This window comes from Gobio gobio, assembly GCF_949357685.1.
Source record: "Gobio gobio genome assembly, chromosome: 16".
In the NCBI taxonomy this organism is placed as follows: Eukaryota; Metazoa; Chordata; class Actinopteri; order Cypriniformes; family Gobionidae; genus Gobio; species Gobio gobio.
The window spans coordinates 11,606,112-11,630,968 of NC_137109.1; the positions used below are offsets into that span (position 1 = coordinate 11,606,112).

At 36.1% G+C, this 24,857-nt stretch overlaps 1 protein-coding gene across 1 annotated transcript in view; it reads right to left on the reverse strand.

The window, feature by feature from the left end:
- csf1ra (colony stimulating factor 1 receptor, a) overlaps window positions 1-24,433 on the reverse strand; it is a 30,650-nt gene extending 6,217 nt beyond the window's left edge. The window contains exons 1-19 of the mRNA XM_079839385.1: window positions 24,312-24,433; window positions 19,337-19,618; window positions 18,228-18,515; window positions 16,435-16,571; window positions 15,831-15,993; window positions 14,674-14,875; window positions 14,398-14,513; window positions 12,340-12,451; window positions 11,251-11,438; window positions 11,074-11,165; window positions 9,396-9,522; window positions 8,070-8,174; window positions 6,370-6,480; window positions 4,948-5,110; window positions 4,644-4,726; window positions 3,550-3,659; window positions 3,265-3,387; window positions 3,051-3,162; window positions 2,619-2,718 (exon numbers count right to left, since the gene is read on the reverse strand). Of these exons, the coding sequence (XP_079695511.1) occupies window positions 2,619-2,718; window positions 3,051-3,162; window positions 3,265-3,387; window positions 3,550-3,659; window positions 4,644-4,726; window positions 4,948-5,110; window positions 6,370-6,480; window positions 8,070-8,174; window positions 9,396-9,522; window positions 11,074-11,165; window positions 11,251-11,438; window positions 12,340-12,451; window positions 14,398-14,513; window positions 14,674-14,875; window positions 15,831-15,993; window positions 16,435-16,571; window positions 18,228-18,515; window positions 19,337-19,618; window positions 24,312-24,366 (2,669 nt within the window). The 5' untranslated portion in view covers window positions 24,367-24,433. The remainder of the gene's footprint in view (window positions 1-2,618; window positions 2,719-3,050; window positions 3,163-3,264; window positions 3,388-3,549; window positions 3,660-4,643; window positions 4,727-4,947; window positions 5,111-6,369; window positions 6,481-8,069; window positions 8,175-9,395; window positions 9,523-11,073; window positions 11,166-11,250; window positions 11,439-12,339; window positions 12,452-14,397; window positions 14,514-14,673; window positions 14,876-15,830; window positions 15,994-16,434; window positions 16,572-18,227; window positions 18,516-19,336; window positions 19,619-24,311) is intronic.
- Window positions 24,434-24,857: the final 424 nt, after the last annotated feature.

Genomic DNA, 24,857 nt, shown 5'->3' on the forward strand with positions numbered 1-24,857 from the left:
TTGTTCTAAAAAATATTTCTATATAGTTTTTTTGTAATTTTTTCTTTTATTTTTAGTACTTTTATTACTTGCCTTGGCAACTTATTTAAATATATATAATATATATATATGTTTTTTCTTCACTATTATGACTTTTATCTCATAATTATCTTTTTATGTAATAATTAAGATTTACCTAAGCATAAGATTAGGTAAATTATGCCTAATAATTTTAAGTTTTTCCATGTAATATTTATATTTTATTTCAGCTTTATTTCAATTGGCAAAAACCAATAACACTGACACGCTCTAGAGAGAGAGGCAGCGTGGATAAAGACTAGAGGACGAGCATGAAATGTGTGTAAAATCAAGGCCTTGCAGTCGCATCATGTGTTTAACATGCAGAACTAAAGATCCGTGCAGGACGGCAAAAACAGGAGCCGAGACGGAGCAATAGTCAAGAGCGAACAGTGGAAAATGTCACATATTTTATGCCTTTTATTTTTCTATTTGTGTGTTTTTTGGTGCTGAGTCATTAGAAAGACCCATGTGTGTCATGATGTCAACAGAATGAAAACTACACACATGATCAGTCACATTTTATTTTTGCATGTTCATGTTTGTTTTGATTTGAAGTTCAGTTCTGGGGCCCGTTCTTCGTACCTCGCTAACTCAGTTAGCCGGATTTGATTGTTGACGATTTAACATGATCTTGGATTGTTTGGTTCTTCAATGCTCATCCTGGACTTGCTGTCATAGCAACAGGTCCGTTAGCTTAAACCTGCTCATGAGCAGGCTTATTTCATGTAAACAGGATTAGATTGCATCTTGAGGTGATACTTAAAATCTGTCCCAGCCACTGCTACTTTATTACAAGAGTTCATTACTGAACCAGGGGCAATACTAATCATTTTAAATAATAATAATATACAAATTTTTAAATTGTATATGTATATGAGAATGAATATAATATTATAATGTTGTGTATAATACTATAGACACAGCCACTTGATTGAGCGATTTATTTGTGATGGAATAATTACTTTATAATTTTATTGGAGGTTTGCACACATGTTGTACAGTTCATCTGAGCCGTGCATTAATTTAAGTGATGACGGATATTATGGGATGGCTTGATGCAGCGCAGGAGATGCAGAGAAATTGATCTTGACCCTTGAAAACTTTAATACTGTCACGTTACAAATTGAATTAAAAATTGAATTACAACATTGAAATAAAAATGTAAAGGGTGTACAAATACTGTATAAAATCGTGAATAATTGGTAATCATGTAACAAAAAAAACATTTATCATTGATCTATTATAACTTTTATGTTGGTTTGGTCGTTTAGCCATTTCCTTATAAAGCTCCAGATATTCGTGGGTTTTTTTTTGTGTAATTTGCCAAGTTTTTTGCCAGGTGGCTTTTTAATTATATGATGTCATTACATTGCTGTCTTGACGCCAGCCAATCGCTGCATTGCTGATCATGGTTTCTAGTATCGATGCATCTGCCCTCTTCAGGGAAAACAAGAACGCACAGTGATCTTAGATCATTCAATCCAGATATTTAAATCCAATCCGCAAATTCGTTTGAAGAACCAAATTAGCCAGACATCAGTTATCACGATTAAAAGATCTGGGATCTGTCAAATCATCTCAGATGTATTAAGCGAGGTACGAAGAATGGGCCCCAGTTCAAGTTTTAATAATTTTATTGTGTTGTCATTTTTATTTGTTTTGTTTTAATTATGTCTAAACTATGTTTTAGTTATTTTAGTGCATATAAAATATGTTTATTTTTTTATCTTTTATTTCATTTTAGTTAATGCTTATTTTATTTCAAGAAAAGAAAATGGTTTTAGTTTTAGTTAACGCGACTATTGATATTTAAAATTGACTTTAAAATCTGAATGCTCTTGCTTAAATGCTTGAAATTAGTTTCGGATACAAATATATATTATGGTTATAAATGTCTATACAAATAAATATACACATTCTCATCATCACACATATTTATGGAAACGCACTTCTGCCACATAATAATGTTTTACTTTTTATGTCATAAATCCTAATTATATGAAAAAGTCAAAATTATGACAGTTGAAATTCAGACTTAAAAGAGTCATAAATACTATTTTAGAATAAAAATAAGTCAAAAATGACATAAAAGTCATAATTATTACAGAAAGACGATCTTGACTTTTTAATCTGATAGTTATGATTTAGTATGTCATAATTTCATCTGTTTATGTCATTATTATGACATAAAAAGTCACAATTAATACTTTTGTCATAATTTCGAGTTTTTAATCTCATAATTATGACTTAGTATGTCTCATAACTATCTCATAATTTTGCTTTTAATGCCAGAATTATTTTTGTCATTAAGATTTACAAAAGCATGTTTTTTTCCTTACGTGGCAGAAATGATTCCTTACATATTCCTTCTTCAAAAGTGTTTGCAAGCATCCCAGAATGCTCCTCACAAAGACAGTTGACATCACTATGTCATTCCCACATTTGTACACAGTATATTTCACAGTTTTGATGATTTACTATTTCTACTAACTGAGAAAATACTGTGAGAACTGTGTGTAGAATGAGAATTTGTGTCAGATAATGAGTATCTCACTCACATCTCTGGAGGTGCAAAGTCAGGTCTGGACATCTGATAGCCACATTTGATCATTTTATAAAACTTCGAGTCCACCAGGACGTTGGGATACGGGCTCTTACCTGTAGAAACATGCAGAGGAGTTTTAAACACTCGCCCAAATAAGACAAACTCATGCATTTGTTACAGAAGAGACTGGAAATCTAAAAATGTTCATCTATTATATATTATTGGCCTGATGGAACATCATAATCATAACAGAAATTTGGTACACACATTCCACAACATATCAGTGTCGGAACTTTGCATGCATGTTCATGACACTAAATGAGACCAAAAAAGGTCACAAAATATCAAGAAATAAATCATAGGTTAACCATTATTTCCAACATTTTAAAAATCTATCTGGGTCAAATTGACCCACCAAATGATAAAAAGGTGTTCTGTGTCTTACCCAGTGAAAAAATCTCCCACAGCAGAATACCGTAAGACCAGACGTCACTCTGAACCGTATAAATGCATTCGAAAATACTTTCTGGAGCCATCCACTTCACTGGAAGACGGGCCTAGACACACACACAGACACATACACAAATATTTGTATTTGATTTCATTCAAACTTGATTTGTAGGTCTATCACAGTATTCGTGTTGTGTTTGTCCCCTCACGTTTCCTTTGACCACGTAGTTGGAATCGTTCATGATGTCTCGTGCCAGTCCGAAATCACAGATCTTGGCCACTCGACTGTTGGTGAGGAGAACGTTTCTGGCCGCCACATCTCTGTGAATGCACTGTGAAGATCAATCCATCAGATTAACTGATTAACTGACGATGAAATGTCAGATCTTTTGCACTTATTGTTTATGAACGTAACTTCCTCCAGATCTCAAACAGATGTTATTTATGTTTATGAGGCTGATGGTAGTATTCTATTTTTTATTTTAAGGACTCACATTTTTAGCCGCGAGGAAGTCGAGCCCCTGCGCCACCTGATAGGAGAATCTGAGTAAGTCGTCCATGTCGAGCGGCCACGAATCTTCTGCCTCACTCTCAAAAGAAGAAGCTGGAGCACAAGAGGAAGCGGCTGAATTTGAACCGTTTTTATAGTGGGAGCATAAAGTTCAAATGAAAATGATGTTCTCAGCTCATTTCCCTTAAGTAGCATGACACAAATATCTGGGTGTAAATTTACAATAAAAAACACACAAAAACAATTATACAAAAAAAAAAAAGAAATAGCTAAAAACACCATATATATAAAGCAGGGGATCCCAGACTTTTCCATTCCAGGACCCACCTAGACAAGACTAAACACCCACCAAAATATTAAGTGAAGCATTCATTTTAAGAACACGTGATTGAATATGTGCGCATACACAGCGCTTGTTCACTAAACTGTTTTTGTGCGTGTGTGTCATTCACTGAAACGCAAATTTAGCTGCAGCCAAGTGACTATGCGCGACAGGGTTGCCTAACAAAACTAGTTTACTAGATAGTCCATAAACACAGCTCAAAGGTTCCATACCATTGTCCCTACTTCAAACTCTTTTACTTACTTTACTTTACGCATTTGGCATACGCTTTTATCCAAAGCGACTTACACAGCACTTATTACAGGGACAATCCCCCTGGAGCACTCAAGGGCGACTGCTGGGTTCAAACCAGCAACCTTCTGCGTATCAGTTCAGTGGTTTAACCCACTAGACCACCATCTCCACTCAATATCTATGCATAGCACATAGATATTCTAAAATAAGAATTTCAGTCAAATATAACTTATGAAATATGTAAAACCTTTAACCCGCGGCCCAATTCCACAGGAAAACCGCAGACTAGGCAACCCTGGCGTGCACAACTCTGCGACCCACAAATGGGTCACGAACCACAGTTTGAAAACCCCTGATATAAAGGGCAGACAGAAATAACTAAATGCAAATAAAAAAATAAATACAAAATACAAAACAAGGGTTAAAGGAATATGCATATGCACATTCTCTGGTCAAACCTATGATATTAATCTATTAAAGATGTGTGTTTGTGGACTCACTCAGAGCGGCGTTTGTGGTTCTGGATGTGACCGGTCTCATGTCCAGATAGTTATCAGAGCAGATGCTGGAAATCCCACTGTCACTGTCAGCGGGGAAATAATCAACATGGTCAAATAATGAACAAAAAAGCTACTAGAAACAAGCTACTAATAATGAATAAGTAACATTGAAATGAACATTTACTAAGATTAATAAATGCTTTAAAAGTATTGTTCATTCTTAATTCACGTTAACTAAAGTAGTTAACTAATGAAACCTTATTGTAAAGTGTTACCGATATTTGTGTATGTTTATTAAACGGACCTTCTGAGGAACATGCGTTCAGAGTTCACATTCTTATAATCCATCGTCGGCTCTGGAAAGTTGGGGATCGTCATGACGAAGTTCAGGAAGTTCTCGGCTTTGCTACGCAGGAAGTTCAGAAGATCACCATGACAACAGTACTCTGTGATCACCAGCACAGGACCTGAAAATGAACCAACAGTGAAAATCCATCACCAGTTTCCAATGGTTTTACATGGTTTTGAGCTGGTGCAAGCTGGTTTAGATAGTTGATTAATGCTTTTGACATCTTGGTCATGCTGATTAGAGCTCTAAAAACCTTTTTAAACCCAGTTTGAGTTTTTTTTTTCATCCACAGTCTTAAAAATAAAGGTTCCATGATGCTATTGAAGAATTTTTGCACAAGCTTGTTTCTATTTTAGTTAGTAGTAGTAGCTGAAGTGTTAAGGGGTAGTTCACCTAAAAATTTTAATTCTGTCATTAATTACTCACCCTCATGTCGTTCGACACCCGTAAGACCTCCGTTCATCTTCAGAACACAAATGAAGATATTTTAGTTGAAATCTGATGGCTCTGAAAGGCCTCCATTGGCACAATGGCACGGTTCACTCTCAAGACCCTTAAAAGGTACTAAAGACGTTGTTACAAAGTCCATCTCACTACAGTGGTTCTACAATAACTTTATGAATCGGTGAGAATAGTTTTTGTTCGCAAAAAAACCCTAAATAACGACTTACATAGTGATGACGATTTTCAAAACAAGGCATCATGAAGCTTCGAAGCGTTATGAATCAGCGAGTCGAATCAGCGGTTTGGATCGCCAAATTTCAGCAGTTTGGCGGTTTGACACGCGATCCGAATCATGATTCGACTCACTGATTCATAACGCTTCGAAGCTTCGTTTCAAGAAGCTTCGTTATAAGTCGTTATTTAGGGTTTTTTTGCGCACAAAAACTATTCTCGCCGATTCATAAAGTTATTGTAGAACCACTGTAGTGAGATGGACTTTGTAACGACGTCTTTAGTACCTTTTAAGGGTCTTGAGAGTGAACCGTGCATTGTGCCAATAGAGGCCTTTCAGAGCCATCAGATTTCAACTAAAATATCTTCATTTGTGTTCCGAAGATGAACGGAGGTCTTACGGGTGTCCAACGACATGAGGGTAAGTAATTAATGACAGAATTTTCATTTTTGGGTGAACTAACCCTTTAACGTAGTACTACTCATTAGTCCTGCATTACTTCCTGTATAGTTACCTATTAATGACGGACCATTATTCTAAAGTGTTACCGAACCTTTTAGTGATCAGTTCTAAAAATAACCATTTTTTTCCTTAGTGTGAAGAGCATTACAACAATCTAAAGAACCTTTTGTGCAATGCAAAGGTTCCATGGATGTTACAGGTTCTTCATGGAACCATCAAAGGAATGAGCGAGGTCTTACCGCCGTGTGTGCAGGCGCCCAGCAGGTTGACGATGTACTTGTGCTGTCCGAGGTGGCTGAGGATCTTCAGCTCTGATATCAAAGCCTCCCGCTCGTCCCGATGAGCGCTGGCTGCTCCCAGCATGCAACACAACACAGTTCAATACTCTTAATTTTGTCAGTGAAACATGATTAAAGTTCATTTGAAGAGTAATGGTTGACCAAAATGGGGTTTTCAGTGGCTGTTGCCAATTATATAGAGATGGTAATGGTATTTACTAAACTGAATAGACCTTATTTAGAGCAGCGCCATGACAGGTATGAGGGATAGACTTATTGTATTAACAATGGCATCCTTTTTAAAAGCTGTATAAAGCTCCTAGATCACCGCTCGTCGATACCAACTAGAAGTGATGGCATGGGGGGGGGGGGGGGGTGAATGAAACGGAATTGTAATTTTTCACATTTTTATAATGTCTACGGAAATTTCTTGGAAAGAAATTTTTGCAGTGTTTTGGCAGCAGAACAATCCAAAAACACTTTAAAGGCAGGGTAGGTGATTTGCTGAAAAAAAAAAGTTTTGTTACGCAGTCTTTTCACATCCAGATAGCATTCACTAAGTTTGTTTTTATATCGTCTGTGTAAGGCGTATTACCATAAAATGTTCGTACAATCAGAGACCTTGCTCCGAGGGAAATGATATGATGTCCTACCTGCCTGTCAGCATATGTACTTACCTCCGCGCACCTGCTCACGCAGATATCACACGTCATCAGTGCATTTCCTGCTATGCAGAGTTAGACAGACGTCAGTCACCGAGCACCGTAACCGAAGCATTTTACAGTTCCTCCTGAACCAAAACAATAAGCTTACGCTCCATTCACGCCATAACTGTCATTTGTAACAGATGGAAACCCATAACGTTATACTCTGAGCGGTTTGTGGCTCGAATTTATGCGGTTCAATGGCAACACTATCAACGCCAAAATTAATCTGCAGCAGTCAGGTGGTACAGGTCAGCGCTCTTTAAGTCGTTTATGTTCGATATTATTGTAATGTAATGTGCTTTGAGACATGAGGTAGTTTAACGCCGTCTCTCGTGACACTTCGCTCCCTGCTGTACGAGTTCATGTGTTTTGAAGGAGGCTTTGGAGACGCTCTGAAGGGAAGGTGGGATCTTATGCTTTCAAAGCTAGCTCGCTATTGCTAGCCTCTCCGAAAACGCCTACCCTACCTTTAAATAACAGTTCAACCCACTGAAGAGATGAATGTCTATCCCTCACAGCCTCACTTTCATTCCTATAAAAAATCAAAGATGACGCTGCTGTGAATAAGGTCTATTGAGCTAAATAACGTCACGATTGTCAAAGATTCGGCTGTTTCTATTAAACCTGACAAAATCACACCAGAACATTCAAATCTGCATAATTCATTTTCAGATTAATTAAGTAGAATGCAGCAATTAACATTTTGTCAGAACCTCTAATAAATGACATCATGTCATTTGTTTAGTTGTCTGTTCAGAATCGTGATCTCTATTTGAAGCAAAAAAAAAAAGTGATTCTCAATTTATCCAGAATCATGCCGCACTAGCGCTTATAGATAAAATAAATGTGAAATGTACATGATATTCTAAGGTATACCAATAATAATCATGCCACAGTACTAATTAAAAACATAGTAACACTGTAGTAGTTTTTGTAATTGTAATGTTTTCTGACCTTTCAGCATTTTCACAGCAACACGTGTGACGTTGTCATCCTTCCCCAGGCCGTACGCCGTGGCCTCCACCACCCTCCCAAAGGCGCCTGCGCCCAGAGTCTTACCTGCACACCAGACACACCATCCTTACAGTTCAATCCATAAACAAACACGTATTTAAATAAACGGTAACACTTTACAATTAGGTCTCATTTGTTAACATTAGTTAATGCATGAACTAACATGAACTAACATGAACTTACAAGAACTTACAATGAGCAAAATATTTTTATAGCATTTATACATTTTTGTTAATGTTAGTTGTAATAAAAATGATCATGTTCGTTTTAGTTCACAGTGCATTAACTTTTTATTTTAATAATGTATTAGTAAATGATGAGGTTAAAGTCAAAGAAGGGTTGTTGTTCATTCTTAATTCGATAACTAATGTAGATAACTAATGTTAACAAATGAAACCTTATTGTAAAGTGTTACCAAATGAATACAAAATACATATCTAATTTTCATGTAGTTTACCTTGATGTACTAAAATAACTACAACTAAAAATGTATTAAAAACTATAGACATTAAAAAAAACAAAAGTGACTACAATTTGAACTTAAATGGGCACGCAAAAAATATAACAATAAGAACTAAATTAAAATATTAATAAAAAATTATAATAGTATCTCAATAATACATAATGAACAATCACTCCAAATTCAGAAATAAAATGTATTTTGATATTTTTATGGGGCTTAAAGTCAACAATGCCCGAGTGGAGTAAATGTTTTAAAATCATTAAAAGGAAAAAGATTTCTTTAAATTGCTGAAAATCATGTATTATTATTTATTTTTTGTATTATATTGTATTATTCTAAAAAGCATTTCTACATAGATGTAATAATAATAATAGCAGAAAAATATAAAAACAATCTAAACAAAGAAACTGAAATGCATCTGACTGGAACAAATAATAATAAATAAATAATAATAATAATACATATTAAAAACTCAAAAGCAAAGTGCATTCAACAGGTATAATAAATAATACTTAATGATGACGAATTACTTTATAATAAAACCTCAAAATAAAGTCATGGAAGTGCAACCAACAAGAAACCAATTTGCTGTAATGGCAATAAACAAACAAATAAATAAATAAAGGAAATTTCATCAGAGAGAAAACCTCTTAACTGTGTCTGAAAAATAACGGATTATTTCACTTTTATGACCTAGCAAAAGTTAGTTCATGTTAATGGTGTCAAATGAAACGTCTTGATATTCATAATTCAAAAAGCCTGTCATATGTGAGCGTGTTGGACGTCAGTGACCCAGTACAGACCTAGTTTTAATTTGTCTCGAGGAAACTCCCATTTCTCATTGTATGGAAGTTGTGTCGGGTCTATGAAGGTGTAGTTGTTTCCATTGGTGGCTTCAATGATTTTCCAGCGGATCTCAAATCGGGGTTTCTACCGACAGACAAAAGATGCACAATCTAGAGTCCAGGGCTTTATACACATATAAACATGACACCGACGGCAATTCAAAGTGTGTGAAATCTGACATTTGACATTTTCAAAAGAACATGATGAACTGTTGATGAGATTGGGGATATGAATGAAGAGACAGAAGCTGAATGAACAGCTTCATTCTGTGGTTATTTTAAACAAAGTACACCTCACTGAAAAGACAATATTAAAGACACAGAAGCTCTGTGTGTGCACTGAAACAAAGATTATTTGACAACTTCAAAATTTCACATTTAATGCAACGTTATTTGCTGTTTCTTGTAACAAATTGTGAAATTGACAAGCAATTTCGGAGTGAAAAATATTTCGACACCAATTTGTTTTCAGTGTATGTGAAATTTGAGATGTGATGGAGAAGGGAGTCAAATCCTCACAAATCTATCATATATCCTCAGAATACTTGGCAAAATGGCTTTATACTTTATACAAAATACTTGGCTATACGAAATAAAGAAAGCAAAAAAGAATAATAATATTAATAATAATAATAAAATGTTTGCAAAATTATATTTGTAGTATTATTATTAATATATAATATTATAAATATAGATAGAGTGAAAATTTTGCACAAAAAGAATGAAAGAAATAAAGAGAAAGAGCAAAAAAAGAAAGTGAAAAAATTAAAGAATATTTTTGCGAAAGAGAGAAATAAATAATTTTGCGAAAGAAAGAGAGAGCGTAAGAAATAGAGAAAAAAGAAAGAAGAAAGAGTGTAAGATTTAAAGAATATTTTTGCGGAAGAAATAGGAAAAGAAAGAAAGAAGAGCAAAAAAGAAAGAAAAGTGAAACAATTACAGAATATTTTTGGAAGAAAGAAAGAAAGAAAGAAAGAAAGAAAGAAAGAAAGAAAGAAAGAAAGAAAGAAAGAAAGAAAGAAAGAAAGAAAGAAAGAAAGAAAGAAAGAAAGAAAGAAAGAAAGAAAGAAAGAAAGAAAGAAAGAGCAAAATAAATAGAGAAAAAGAGCAAAAAATAAAGAGGAAAGTGTGAAAGAATTAAAGAATATTTTTGACAAAGAAAGAATGAAAGCCAGAAAGAAAGAAAGAACGAAAGAAATAGAGAAAAAAGAGCAAAAGAGAAAGAGTGAAAGAATCAAAGAATATTTTTGCGAAAGAAATAGTGAAAGAAAAGAAAGAAAAAAAGAAACAGAAAAAAAGAGCAAAAAAAGAAAGAAGAGTGAAAGAATTAAAGAATATGTTTGGAAAGAAAGAGTGAAAGAAAGACCAAATGAATGAAAGAACGAAAGAAAGAAATAGAGCAAAAAAAGAAGAAAGAGAGAAAGAAAGAAAGAATATTTTTGCAAAAGAAAAATATGAAAACAAACGGCAGAACTAGTTTTTATCCATAATGATATCTGTAATGTTCAATAATGTTCCTGATGAATAATAATCACTGATGAATCTTCACACAAAGACACATGATGATTGAAGAGATCAAACTGAACTGTGGCTAATGCAGCAGATCTGAGATCAGATGGCGCTGTGATGATCTCACCTGTCTGTACTTGTAGAACATGAAGGCGAGCAGCAGCACCAGGACCAGCATGGCGACTCCACAGCCGTACATGGCGCTGGTGAAGAGCTGATCTGAGACCACAGAACACACACATCTCACCACCAAACCAGAGGAATCTGCTTAGCTTTCATTAGAGCCTTCTAAAACCCTGTTTACCAGAGCTGTCCATGGAGAAGATGTCACTGCCTTGGCCGGCCAGATTGAAGGCCACGCAAACCACGGTCATCCTGCGGTTCGGCCCCACGGTCAGGACGCTCTCCACACCCACCGATCCGTACGGCTCCTTCTGGAACTCCACCGTCTGTGTCTGGATGGGCTGAAGGTCCGTGGTGTTCTCTGGGCAGCTGTCGAACACAAATACTGCAATAATCAAAAAACTGTCACTGGATCCTCTGTACATCGTCTCCTGAGTTCATTTCAGTTATTAAGTCAAGATTTTTGTATTTGAATTGCAGATATAATTTTTATGTTTTAACATAAAACTAGATGGTAAAGTTCGTAGACAAACTTTAAGTTGACTTGAAAAAGTCTAGCCAGAAAGTTAGAAAAAGTTTTAAAAGCTTGAAGTTTGAAGTTTGATGTAGTTTTAAAGATTAAAGTTTGCATGTTTTGAAGGCAATACAGAATCAGAAAAACAGATAGATATATAGATGGATTCATTGTTAGCTCGATTTAGCATGTTTCTAGCCTGTTGCTAGCATGTTTTAAAATAAATTAGCATTTTGCTAGCTCGATTTAGCATTTTTCTAACATGATTTAACATTTTTTTAACACGAATTAGCTTGTTAACATGATTTAACATGTTGCTAGCATGTTTAACCATGATTTCCATGTCGCTAGCATGTTTTAGCATGAATTAACATTTTGCTAGCATGTTTTAGCACGAAAAGCATGTTGCTAGCTCGATTTAGCATGTTCTAACATGTTGCTACCATGATTTAACATGTTATCATGAATTAGAATGTTGCTAGCATGATTTAGCATTTTGCTGACATGTTTTAGTATGATTTACCATGCCGCTAGCATTTTTTATCGTGTTGCTAGCACAAATTAGCATGTTGCTACAATTAATTAACATGCTGTTAGCATTAATTAGCATGTTGCTAGCATTATTTAACATCACTAGCAGGTTTTAACATGAATTAGCATTTTGCTAGCATGATTTAGATGTCCACTCTCAGCTCATAGAAGGTAGTCAAGAAGTATCAGTATTTTCAGACGTGTGATAAAGTGCCCATCACATACGTGGTTCTGATTCCTGTGCACTGGTACCAGAGGATGCTGGGAGTTGGATATCCGTAAGATCTACATGTCAGAGTTGTGACGTTCTCCCATCTCACCGTCGCAACAGGTTTCTCTGTGAAACAAAATCAGCTTTTGGAATGTTGTTGCTTCTTTGACTTGATTTCTTCAAAGGAAGGTTCTGGGCTCAGTAAAGCCCAGCTCTTTTAGAGGCATTCATGGTCATTTTGATTTCATCCCTCGGGGTTGCGGTTGCAGTGATGAACTTGTGATGGACGTAAATGGCTCAAATATACATTTCACTGAAAATAAAGTCCTTGCCAGTGCTAAGTTATATAAAATACACTCCCTGTAGAAAGTTTTGAATAACATTTTTAAAGAAGTCTTTTATGCTTACTAAAGCTGCCAAATATATTGCTTACCAAATTTATTTGATGAAAAATACAGTTAAAATTGTAATATTGTGAAATAATTGTATTACAATTTAAAATAATTGTGTGAAGCAAAGCTGAATTTTCAGCATCATTACTCCTCTCCAGTCTTCAGTGTCAAATCAAACATATGAAATACATTGGTGATTAAACGATTTTACAGCTCACCCTATTGAATTCTATGGTTTTACATATCAGGACATAAAAAAATCATCTGGTCGTTATCAGGTCTTAAAATTAGGTAAATACAACCTTAGATGAACAACAACACATGGCATATTACACAGTGTCGTTATTTATTTGACAAAAACTAGATCAAAATGGAGAAGAAATGTGTGAAAAACTAAGTACACACTCACTGCTTCCATAGGAATAAGAGCGTAAGTAGCAGTCAGGTGCTGCTAATCAAATGACTTTGATTAACTGATCATCCGTGAGTGTTACCAACTCATTAAAATCAGAAGTTTTGCCAGTTTGCTGGTCTGGAGCATTCAGGTGTGTGTTAACACAATGCCAAGGAGGAAAGACATCAGCAATGATCGTAGAGAAGCAATTGTTTCTGCTATCAATCTGAGAAGGGTTATACAGCCATTTTCAATCAATTTGAAGCTCATCATTCTACAGTGAGGAGGATTATTCACAAGTGGAAAAAAATTCATCTTCCCAGGAGTGGATGTCCCAGCAAATTCACCCCAATGAAATGGCAAAACCCCCAAGAACTACACCTCACACTCCACAGGTCTCAGTTAGCATGTTAAATGTTAAAGTGCAGGGTAGTACAATTAGAAAAAGACCAACAAGCATGAATTGATTGGAAGGGTTTCCAGGAGAAAGCCTCTTCTCTCTAAAAGGAACATGGCAGCATGGCTAAGGTTTGAACAAACCATAAGACTTCTAGAACAATGTCCTCTTGACAGACGAGACCAAAGTGGAGATGCTTGGCCATAATGCACAGCGCCTAATTTGGCGAACCACAAACACAGCATTTCAGCACAAACACCTCATACCAAAAGTCAAGCACAGCGGTAGAGTGTTGATGTTTCGGGCTTGTTTTGCAGCCACAGGACCTGGGCACCACACACTCATTGAGTCGACCATGACCTCTGCATACCAAAGTTCTAGAGTCAATAGCAGCCATCTGTCCGACAGCTAAAGCCTGGCCAAAATTGGGTCATGCAATAACAAGACAATGATCCCAAGCACACCAACAAATCTACAACAGAATGGCTGAAAAGAAACAAGTCAAGGTGTTGCACTGGCCCAGACCTCATCCTGACTGAAATGTTGTGGCGGGACCTTAAGAGAGCTGTGCCTAGAACAAATGCCTGCAAACCTCAATGAACTGAAGCCAAAATTCCTCCAATGATGTGAGAGACTGATAAAGTCATACAGAAAATGATGACTTCAAGTTATTGCTGCTAAAAGTGCATCTGTTGTTGTTCATCTGAGGTTGCATTTGCCTAATTTTATGACTCGATAATGACAAGATGACTTTTTATTGTTTCCTAATACGTAAAACCATAGAATTCAAAAGGGTGTCCTTTCTTTGTCAAATGACTTTATAGATAATCCATGACATGACTTCATAGATCATTTGATATACTGTAACTGTGTATTTAACTGTACTTACTGTACATTTTGATATCAAAAGTAATGGAGGCAGTTCTCATGCTGCTCTTCACGTGGAGTGTGTAGCGGCCGATCTCCTGGAAGTTCAGTCTTCTGAGGAACAGCAGCGCCTCGTACCTACAGATTCAGAAACCCTGAGCTCAATATATCCCACCAAAACACAAACATCTGAGTCGACCTATGAATATGTGAATCTGACACACGTAAATCTTGCTTGCCATGGTTGATAATCGTAATTGCATGGTTGATGAGATTGCAATCTGTGCTTTCTACTGACCTGTCGTTATTGTTGTAAAACCTGTTCTCTGGGAGTGAGGCATTGTGGGATGTTGGAGTCTCCCACAGGTGTGAGGTCAGAGGAGGATACGCTTCGATCAAAACGCCGAGATCCACATCCTCCCCTTCGCTCACCTCGATGGACAGACCGTGGTGGGTGAGTTTAGATGAGAGCTTTGGGGAGAGACGAATGTACGGCTCGCCTGTCACAAATCGAAAAGGGCTTTAATAGTTTTAAAGACACCAAACAACACCAACTCCTAGTAATTAAACTAAACTATACCTGTTCTACCTTAGATATTCTCTGGCTCTGAAGGCATCTTACAACAGTTCCCACACGAGTGATTTATAGATTATCATGACAGAAAATGCTAATCAATGACTCAAAGATAGTTAACTACAAATTCATCAACTAATCATTCAGAAACATCACTCATCTTGAGTCTCTCCATCATGTCCAGTTTGAACATAAAAGGCTGAACAGTTTCTGACATTTTCAGTGCGTGTCTGTGTGAGGTAATCGGAGCTGCTAACACAAGCTCTTGAAGCTCCGCCCTCTTCTAAAAAGGGGGCTGGGAGCAGCAGCTAATTTGCATTTAAAGGGACACACACAAAAGCAACGTGTTTTTGCTCACGCTCAAAAAGTGACAATTTTAACATGCTATAAAAAATTATCTGTGGGGTATTTTGTGGGGAAAACTTCACATAAACACTCTGAGGACATCAGAGACTTATATTACATCTTTTAAAAAGGGCCATGATAGAACCCCTTTAGCACACTGAACCTTCAATGTTCATGAACCTTCTGGGCTCATCTGCTCGCCTGTACATAGTATGCATCATAAATAAGCTGTATACTGAATTTTATCTTTTAATATTACTGTTTTAGTACATTAAGGGACTTTACATTTTTTTCACGTTAAGCGTTTTAGCTATTCTCAGTGATTGAAATACTGCAGCAGGAGCTGTTTATGGATCACAAGTGCTCAAAACGTGCATTGTGTTCACATATTTTAGTTTTTTTCTTTTGAGAGGTGATCTAAATATTCAAAATAAAAACTGACAGGCCTGTGCTGCAGTTCTATGGATGTTGTGCCCTCTGGGTCTCCGTGCCAGTCACGTGACTGAAAACTATGAACAAGTATGATTTGTTCTCACCCACTACCAGCAGTTGGGTGGTGGAGCTGTTCGCTCCGGCCTGGTTCTGACCCGTACAGGTGATGTTACCCGAATCAGACAACTGAACAGCGGGTATGCTCAGGATGCTCTCGATGGCCAAACGATCTTCCTGCATCGTTGATTTCTCTTCTGCTCGAGGCAGCTGGGAATGAGAATAAAAACATTACTGGACACTTTACATGCTTAAAGAAGTCTCTTCTGCTCACCAAGGCTTCACTTATTTGATCAAAACTACAGTAATTTTGTGAAATATTATTACCATTTAAAATCCCTGTTTTCTATTCAAATATATTTTAAAATGTTATTTATTTCTGTGATCAGATCTTTTCAGCATCATTACTCCAGTGTCACATGATCCTTCAGAAATCATTCTAATTTGCTGATTTGCTGCTCAAGAAACATTTATGATTATTATCAATGTTCAAAAAGAAAGTTCAAAAGAACAGCATTTATTTGATATGCTTTTCCCAAAATGTGTGTTAAAATTGACTATTGGCTTTTTAGTCTATTGAAAGAGGCCTGATATGTTTCATTAAAAATATTTCATCCAGAATCAGATGTGACCAGAGGTCAAAGTTCGTACCGTTCTAGTGGAGTGTGTCCATGTGACGTTGTAGTTAAAGTCTGGGTTATTTGTGGTGCAAATTATCCGAAATCTCTCTCCCACCAGTTTCACATACTCGTTTCTCCTCAGGAACACGTACGGTGGAAAACGTAACCCTGATTAAAAAATAAAGTAGAGATATTAAATGTATATACATTAACTTTGATATTTTGTTACAATTTTGATGTAGTAGTGATATTTTTGCAATTTGGTGCAGATGCTTTTAATGTACATCAATGAGATCTTTCTAACAATATAGTAGACTACTTACATAAAACCATATAAATATCAGTCGTCACTCTTTATCTCCAATATGTCTTATAAAAATGATATTTAAATGCTTAGTTTTATGATCAAAGCTCTGTAGTTTTAAAACATATACTGCAATCCAATACAATGATGATTGAGAAATGAACAAATAAACCTTCTTCAGCCAAACCCCTTAGGCCTAAAATATTTAAAGGGATAGTTCACCCAAAAATGAAAATGTGATGTTTATCTGCTTAACCCCAGGGCATCCAAGATATAGGTGTCTTTGTTTCTTCAGTAGAACACAAATTAAGATTTTTAACTCCAACCGTTGCAGTCTGTCAGTCGTATAATGCATGTGAATGGTAACAAAATGAGAGTATGAGAACTATGAGAGTAAAAAAACATGCACATACAAATCCATACTAAACCCTGCGGCTCGTGGCGACACATTGAAGTCTTAAGACACGAAACGAATGGTTTGTGCGAGAAACTGAACAGTATTTATATAATTTTTTTACCTCTAATACACCACTATGTCCATCAGCCTTCACTGTGTGATGACTTCCGGTGAGTGAGGTCAGGACACGATCTGGCGCATAGACATATAGTGCAGGAAGTAATCTCTCGTGCGTATCTCTACGCTGTATATGGTGTACATTGACCTCACTCACCGGAAGTGATTGCGCGCTGAAGGCTGTTGGACATAGTGGTGTATTAAAGGTAAAAAATTATATAAATACTGTCACAGATCACACATCAATGTGTCGTTACGAGTCGCAGGGTTTAATTTGGATTTATATGTGCATGTTTTTTTTTTACTCTCATAGATTTTGTCACCATTCACATGCATGCAAAAATCTTCATTTGTGTTCTACTGAAGAAACAAAGTCACATATATCTTGGATGCCCTGGGGGTAAGCAGATAAACATCAAATTTTCATTTATGGGTGAACTATCCCTTTAAATATTAAGTTAATATTTAAATAATTTACCAACACATTCACATGTTCTCTGATGTCAGTTTAATGACATGCAGATAAACACATAAAATAATTTTTTATAATATATTTATTTATTTTAATTTAACATTTGTATGATTTAATTGATTATTAGCTTTTAATGAACTCCAACTCAAAGTTGGGAAACTCTGTTCTACAGTTCTATTTTTATCTTTGGAACTGTTGTGTCAAATCACAAAATTACAAAATGTATCAATTTATTCCTATTCTGAAAAACTGGAGTTTTTGTCATTTGAAAACAATATCTCTGCCAGAGGGGTCAGAAAAAATAAACTTAATTCAAAAGGAAAAGAAGATGAGTGTTCTTACTGACAGATATTTAGTTTTAAGCATACACTCACATTTTTCAGTAAACAACATGTAATATCTTAAGTCATTTTGCTTCTTAAATAAACGTATCTTGATATAAAAAAATAAATATATGTACAACATATTTGAAAAACAAGACAAGAAATACTTTTTTTTTGCTGTGTAAGCACAGCGGCTTCAAATAAAACTCACTTGGCCTGACGTTTACTCTGAATATCTTTGACACTCTCTGAACCCCTCCAATTCTAGCACTGCAAATGTAGTCGGCGGTGAATCCAGGCTGAACGTTGCGAATCAGGACACCTTTTCTGGGGTCGAAGGTCACGTTCATGCCATAAGGCATTGCTGAGCCGTTATCCATGCGGAGTGTGAAGTCTGTGGCGTCGGGGTTGGTCAGAAGACACGGGAGCAACATATCGTCACCTTCTGTAGGCACCAGTGGCTTAGGCAAACCCGGTGAAACGAAGAGAGCTCGGGAATCTGTAACCAACACAGATGCGGTTTCACATGTTATTGAACATTCAACTTCACCAGTCACCAGACCAGATCTTTAACCACTACCATCTTGATTTAAAGGGATGGTTCACCCATAAATGTAAATTTTGTCATCCTTTATATGAGTAACCAAACAGTTGATGGGCCCCATTGACTTAGCCTGGCTCGTCCCTCCTACATACTTCCGCTCAATTTTCATTTTCTTTCAGTACTCCGTCTGGGATTGCGGTATACTCTCTGGTTTTCAACGGTCAAATTTTAACCGGTCCAATCAGCGAACAGAGGGAGTGGCTGAGAACGATGACGTTGATGTCGTGCGCTAGTTTGAGATGACATGCGTCACAACCAAACGTTAGCGATTGGTTATGGCATATCCAGTGTGGCTCTGTGCAGATCCAATAGTTTTACATTTCAACCCGCCTTCAAGGAAGTTAACGCTTGTCAATGGAGAATGGCCAGACTCACTGTACAAATGAAATGTACGAGAGTCTGGTAGGACCAGGCTACCATTGACTGCCATAGTATGGAAAAATCTAAAAGTCAATTGGACCGATCAACTTTTTGATTACTGACATTCTTCAAAATATCTTCTTTTGTGTTTAACAAAAGAAAGAAATTCATACAGGTTAGGAACAACTTGAGGCGGTGAGTAAATGATAGAATTTAAATTTTTGGGTGAACTATCCCTTTAAGAATGTTTATATTTTTGAACTGGAAATCAAGAGAAAAATACTATTAAAAATAGCATTTATGCATTTATAAAGTGTTACGTTGAGAAGGAGAAATTAAAGAGATTGCTCACTCACCCCTGACAAACACATGAACAGAAGACGACATGTTTGAATAATTTCCGTTCATATAGTCGCACTTGTATGTTCCTGTAAAATGCACCGTGGCTTTTTCCACACGGAAACTCCGGATGTTTCCGACTTCTTTTGAGATGTAACGTTTGTATCTGGCCAGTGGTGGAAGCCACGTGACTGGGCCATCACCCTCACAGATCAAATAAAGAGGAGAACCGGAGCTGAGAATCACATCGGTGCCTTCCAAAGCACCATAGTTCAGTCTGATCCGCGGTTCAGACCAACCTGCCAATCAATACACAGAAGGGAAATAACAGTCAGAAAAATCACTTTTTAAAAAATGTAATAGTTTAATAAACCTCTAGACAAAATATAATACAATAATATTATAATGTTTTACTTTTAAAACATATAATGCAATGCAATACAATGATAATTAAGAGAAGAACAAATAAACCTTCCTTAAAAAGCCTGATGGATCATATTTGATACATTTTAACATGATAAAAAAAAAGATGTTTAGATAATCAAATAAAAAGTTGCTTCAGTCCAGTAAGTGTCCGATTTGAAACATTACTAACAATATTCATATTACGTATTGACGTATTACATAGTGACGTTTGAACAATTATCCTAAAAGACCCTTTACTCGCTAAAAAAAGTTAATCAAAAGGCATGTAGTAGATTGTGTGCAGCAGTTTTGTCAGCAAAGTTTTTATCATGTTGATCATTTAGAGGCCTTAGAAATTTGTGTATCTAATATGGCTTCATAGAGTTAGTAAGATGTTACAAATGTGCTTTTAACATCTTAGTAACACTACATTAGTAACCCTGTTTAGGTTAAAGGGTTAGTTCACCCAAAAATGAAAATTCTGTCATTAATTACTCACCCTTATGTCGTTCGAGACCCGTAAGACCTCCGTTCATATTCGGAACACAAATGAAGATATTTTTGTTGAAAGCTGATGGCTGAGAAAGGCTTCAGTTAGGCCTCCATTGGCATTCAGTACACTTATACTCCCAAGACCGATAAAAGGCACTTAAAATGTCATTACAAAGTCCATCTCACCACAGTGACTCTACAATAATCTTACGATGCGACGACAATAGTTTTTGTGCGCAAAAAAAATCAAAATAACACCTTTATCCAGCTTGTTATTGCCTTCCGCGTGTGCCTCCACGACGCATGCGCGAGAATATGACGTAGCGCCGGGGCTCGGGATTCCATGAAATGCACACTCTAACCCCATTTTGAGCACTACGCCGAGACCTAAAGCACGATCAATGTAGAATCCAACAGCTGAGATACGCGCGTCTTCCTCTGATTGTAAACAAATCACTTCTGGGTCATCTGTCCGAACGCCGGATCTGCGTCATATTCTCGCGCATGCGTCGTGGAGGCACACACGGAAGGCAGTAACAAGTTGGAAAAAGGTGTTATTTTGATTTTTTTTGCGCACAAAAACTATTGTCGTCGCATCGTAAGATTATTGTAGAGTCACTGTGGTGAGATGGACTTTGTAACGATGTTTTGAGTGCCTTTTATCCGTCTTGGGAGTATAAGTGTACTGAATGCCAATGGAGCCATCAGCTTTCAACAAAAATATCTTCATTTGTGTTCCGAATATGAACGGAGGTCTTACGGGTCTCGAACGACGTGAGGGTGAGTAATTAATGACAGAATTTTTATTTTTGGGTGAACTAACCCTTTAAGTTTAGATGTTACTCCAAAAAAACCTAAAAAGAGAAAATATAAGACTTTTAAGAATTTAGCAGTCAAATACACACACAATAATGCCAAAATGCCCGTCTAGGCAAGTATTCAAGTAAACACAGTCATTTCTGATTTAAGTGAATGTAAACAGTTGAGAAAGAAAATTCATGTGTAACAGTATAATGGATCCGTGCGTCAGGTCGTAAAGTAAGAGCAGCCTAATACACCTGCTGCCAAATTATGAGATAATATTAAAAATATCTACGTATATGGCAGTTTTTCCCCAGGATATAGATGTCAAAATTGTGGCCAGTGAAAACCACTAGCCAGAGTGGCTGGTGAGCAAAAAAAATATACGTCAAGCCCTTCTTACTAACTATTAATAAGCAGTAATTAGGAGTTTATTGAGGCAAAATTCATAGTTAATAGGTAGTTATTAGTGAGAATTGGAACCTAAACTAAAGTGTGACTGAATATGACACGCTTCTTTGAAACTGAAACACAGGTCACACCAATAAGACACGGTTCATCCTATGTGCTGATATGAGGGGTAAAGTAATGAGAAGTGCTGATATGAGGGGTGAAGTAATGAGAAGAGAAGCAAAATCAGTGTGTGTGTGTGTGTGTGTGTGTTTAGTGAGACAACATGATGAAAAGTCTGCACTGCGCAATCAGCCCCAAACATCCCGATCCTTCTCTCACTTCTGCTTTACACATTGACGCATGGACTGGAATGTTTAAGATCTGCATGTCTAACAATAAAACACTGAGAAACTGTGTCTCTTTCCATCATTTATCGGCACAAGCTCAATGTTTGTGTTTTGTGTGTTTTATTCAAACTCATTTCAACGATACACTGAGAATTTAACATCAATCAACAACTAATTTACCATCTGCATCTTCTTGAAAACCAACGAAATGTTCTTCCTCAATGTTTTTGTCTCGCTTCCTAGTGCAAGTATCAAAACAGTCTTAAATCAAGATGCAAAATGACTTAAGACAAAAAGAAGTTCAAAATAATTAATTGGTTTGAGGAGGGTAAACTTAAATTAATCAAATTAGTTCAATCAGCTTAAGTTTTATGAGTATCTTTCTTTTTTGAGTTCACAAAACTGGCACATTTTAAGTAATCTGAATTGTTTCAGTTTTGAGTTTTATGAACTTATTTCTTTTAATTTAGACAAACTTTAAATTGAACTGAAACTGGGCTGGGATTTCAATCTCTCAGCATGCTTTGCCATGGCTATCGAAAGGGAGAGTAAATGCTAAAATTAAGTGTTATATTTTTGTGCACGGTTAATGTTAAATTGGAGATTTAGGATCCTTTTTTAATGATCTAGTGCATGGTCTAAAGCACATGGCATAGGTCCACTTTTACTAGTTTAACGACCAGAAAAATGGTTGGGGCTCCAAGCGCATTGTCAAAAAGGGTTGTCCCTATTCTCTTAATGAGTCATGGGTGTGTTTTGGGCGTAACATGCAATAAACCAATTGACCAGTACGCCCATGGGTGAACAAATGGGCACAAATGCATTTGCTATTTAAACAATGTGGTGCATGACATGAAAATGATAACTGCGCTGGGCTGAAACTAGCAAAAAAACACTTGGCGCCGCATTGCACCTGCTGTATGATAGGGCCCTTAGTAGTGTTTAATGTTTAGCTATGCTAATATGTTGGGTTTTTTCAAAGCATTGTTACTAATTAGTAAGTTAGCATTTATTGAATTAGCTAGTTAAAGCTTGCCAAGTTTTCACTACAAAAATATTTAAGTTGACATTACATAATCATATTAAGTGAAATATGAGTTTTGAGTTAGCTTACTTAAATATTTCAAGTTAAGAGCAATTAAAATGCACGAGTACCAATTAAAAAATCTTCATTTTGTGCTTACTTAAACTTTGAATTTCTTAGCTTACAAATTTTGATGCAACTGAAATTTTGCCAACTTATTCGGGTTTACAGTGAAGGATAGTTCACCAAAGAATAAAAATGTTGTCATTATTTACTCACCCTCAAGTGTTCCAAACCTGTATGAATTTCTTTCTTCTGTTGAAGATATTTTGTAGAATGTTGACAACTAAACAGTTGACTTCCATTGTTTGTTTTTTCCTACTATGGAAGTCAATGGCTACCGTCAACTGTTCGGTTACCGACATTCTTCAAAATATCTTCAACAGAAGAAAGAAATTCATACAGGTTTGGAACAACTTGAGGGTGAGTAAATGATGACAAAGTCATTTTTGGGTGAATTATCCCTTTAAAAATAAAGGTTTCAAAAGGTTTTCGCTGTGAAGCCATTGAAGAACCATTTAGTATATTTTTCCAAAGGATATTTTGGTGAAATGTTCTAAAAATAACCTTTTTCCACCATTAAGAAACTTTTGTGGAATGGAAAAGTTCCATGGATGTTAAAGGTTCTTCATGGAACCATCAATGCCAATAAAGAACATTTATTTTAAAGAGTTTATGCTTAAAACAATAACAAATATCTGCCAACAGGGTGTGTAAAATAAATATATATATTTGTATATTTGATATTATTAGATTTGTTCTTAATTAATCATAAAACCATTACATTTTGATCAATTCATATAAAAAATATATAATATTTTGCATCTCAAGCAAACATATCTTGATTTAAGAATGTTTTTTTAATGAAGTAAGTGCGCTTCAGTCCAATTCTCAAAAGAACTACATTAAACCAAAATCCATCAGCACTGGTCACATGACACTTCTTCAAATCCAGCTCAGACCTAATTTCATGCACAATCGAATGTGTGAGAGAAACATTGAGAAACAAGAACCAGATCAATATTAAAACCAAACCAAAATTCTTCACACAGCATCACACATTTTGGAAAACGAGCTGACGTTTCATAGTCCAGAAGATTAAACGGAGATCTCAGTTAAGTCTCATTTCATCAAATTTGTTTCAGATGTTTCTCCTACAATTGCTTATTAGACACAAACACATGAGTCAACAGTAAGAATATCAGAGATATTAAATGAATGCAAGAAGCATATCAGATCAACTGATGATAATTGTTTGACTTCATATTATGACTTCTGACTGCAGACTTTGGTGTCTATGTAAATTCTAGCAGTTTTTAGATCTCTTCTAAAACAAATGTGAGATTACTGTGACGTTTGACAGGAGAAACATCTGAGATGCAAGATAAATCATTGAGATATTAAATAGATTTCATCTGTCATTTTTTCTTCCCTGCTGGATTACCGTAATGTATATGTTGAGACTCTTACCCTGAGCTTGACCGATCCCGTACAGGATCCCGCAGGCGAACAGGACCGCAAACATCTCAGAGCGGCTCCTGTTCAAAAGTTTATCAGTCTTCAGTGTCTTTTAGAGGAAATAAGGACTGATCCTTTGGTCCTTCAACACAGACTTCTCATTTCTGTCTGACAGGATATGACAACAGAGGGAAATCAGCTGACTGAGCAATAATCCTAGAAATGGAATTAAAAATAAACATTTGGTGAAGATAAAGTCTATTAGTGTGTACAAAAACGATGTTGATTATTCATCAAAATCTCAATAAACCATTTCTGCAAAATCATGCACTGCAAAAAAGATTTTGTCTTGTTTTTCAGTACAAATATCTAGATGCATTTATTTGAAACACAAAATAACTTAAGATATTAAGTCTTGTTTTCTGGAAAAAGACACCAACATTTTGTGAGTTTATGATTAAAACCTCCTGGGACCCAGGAATAGACTTGTGTCCACTGTAGTGGACATTATATTTTAGTGAATTTCTCTGACATCATTTATGTCACATGTCACAGTCT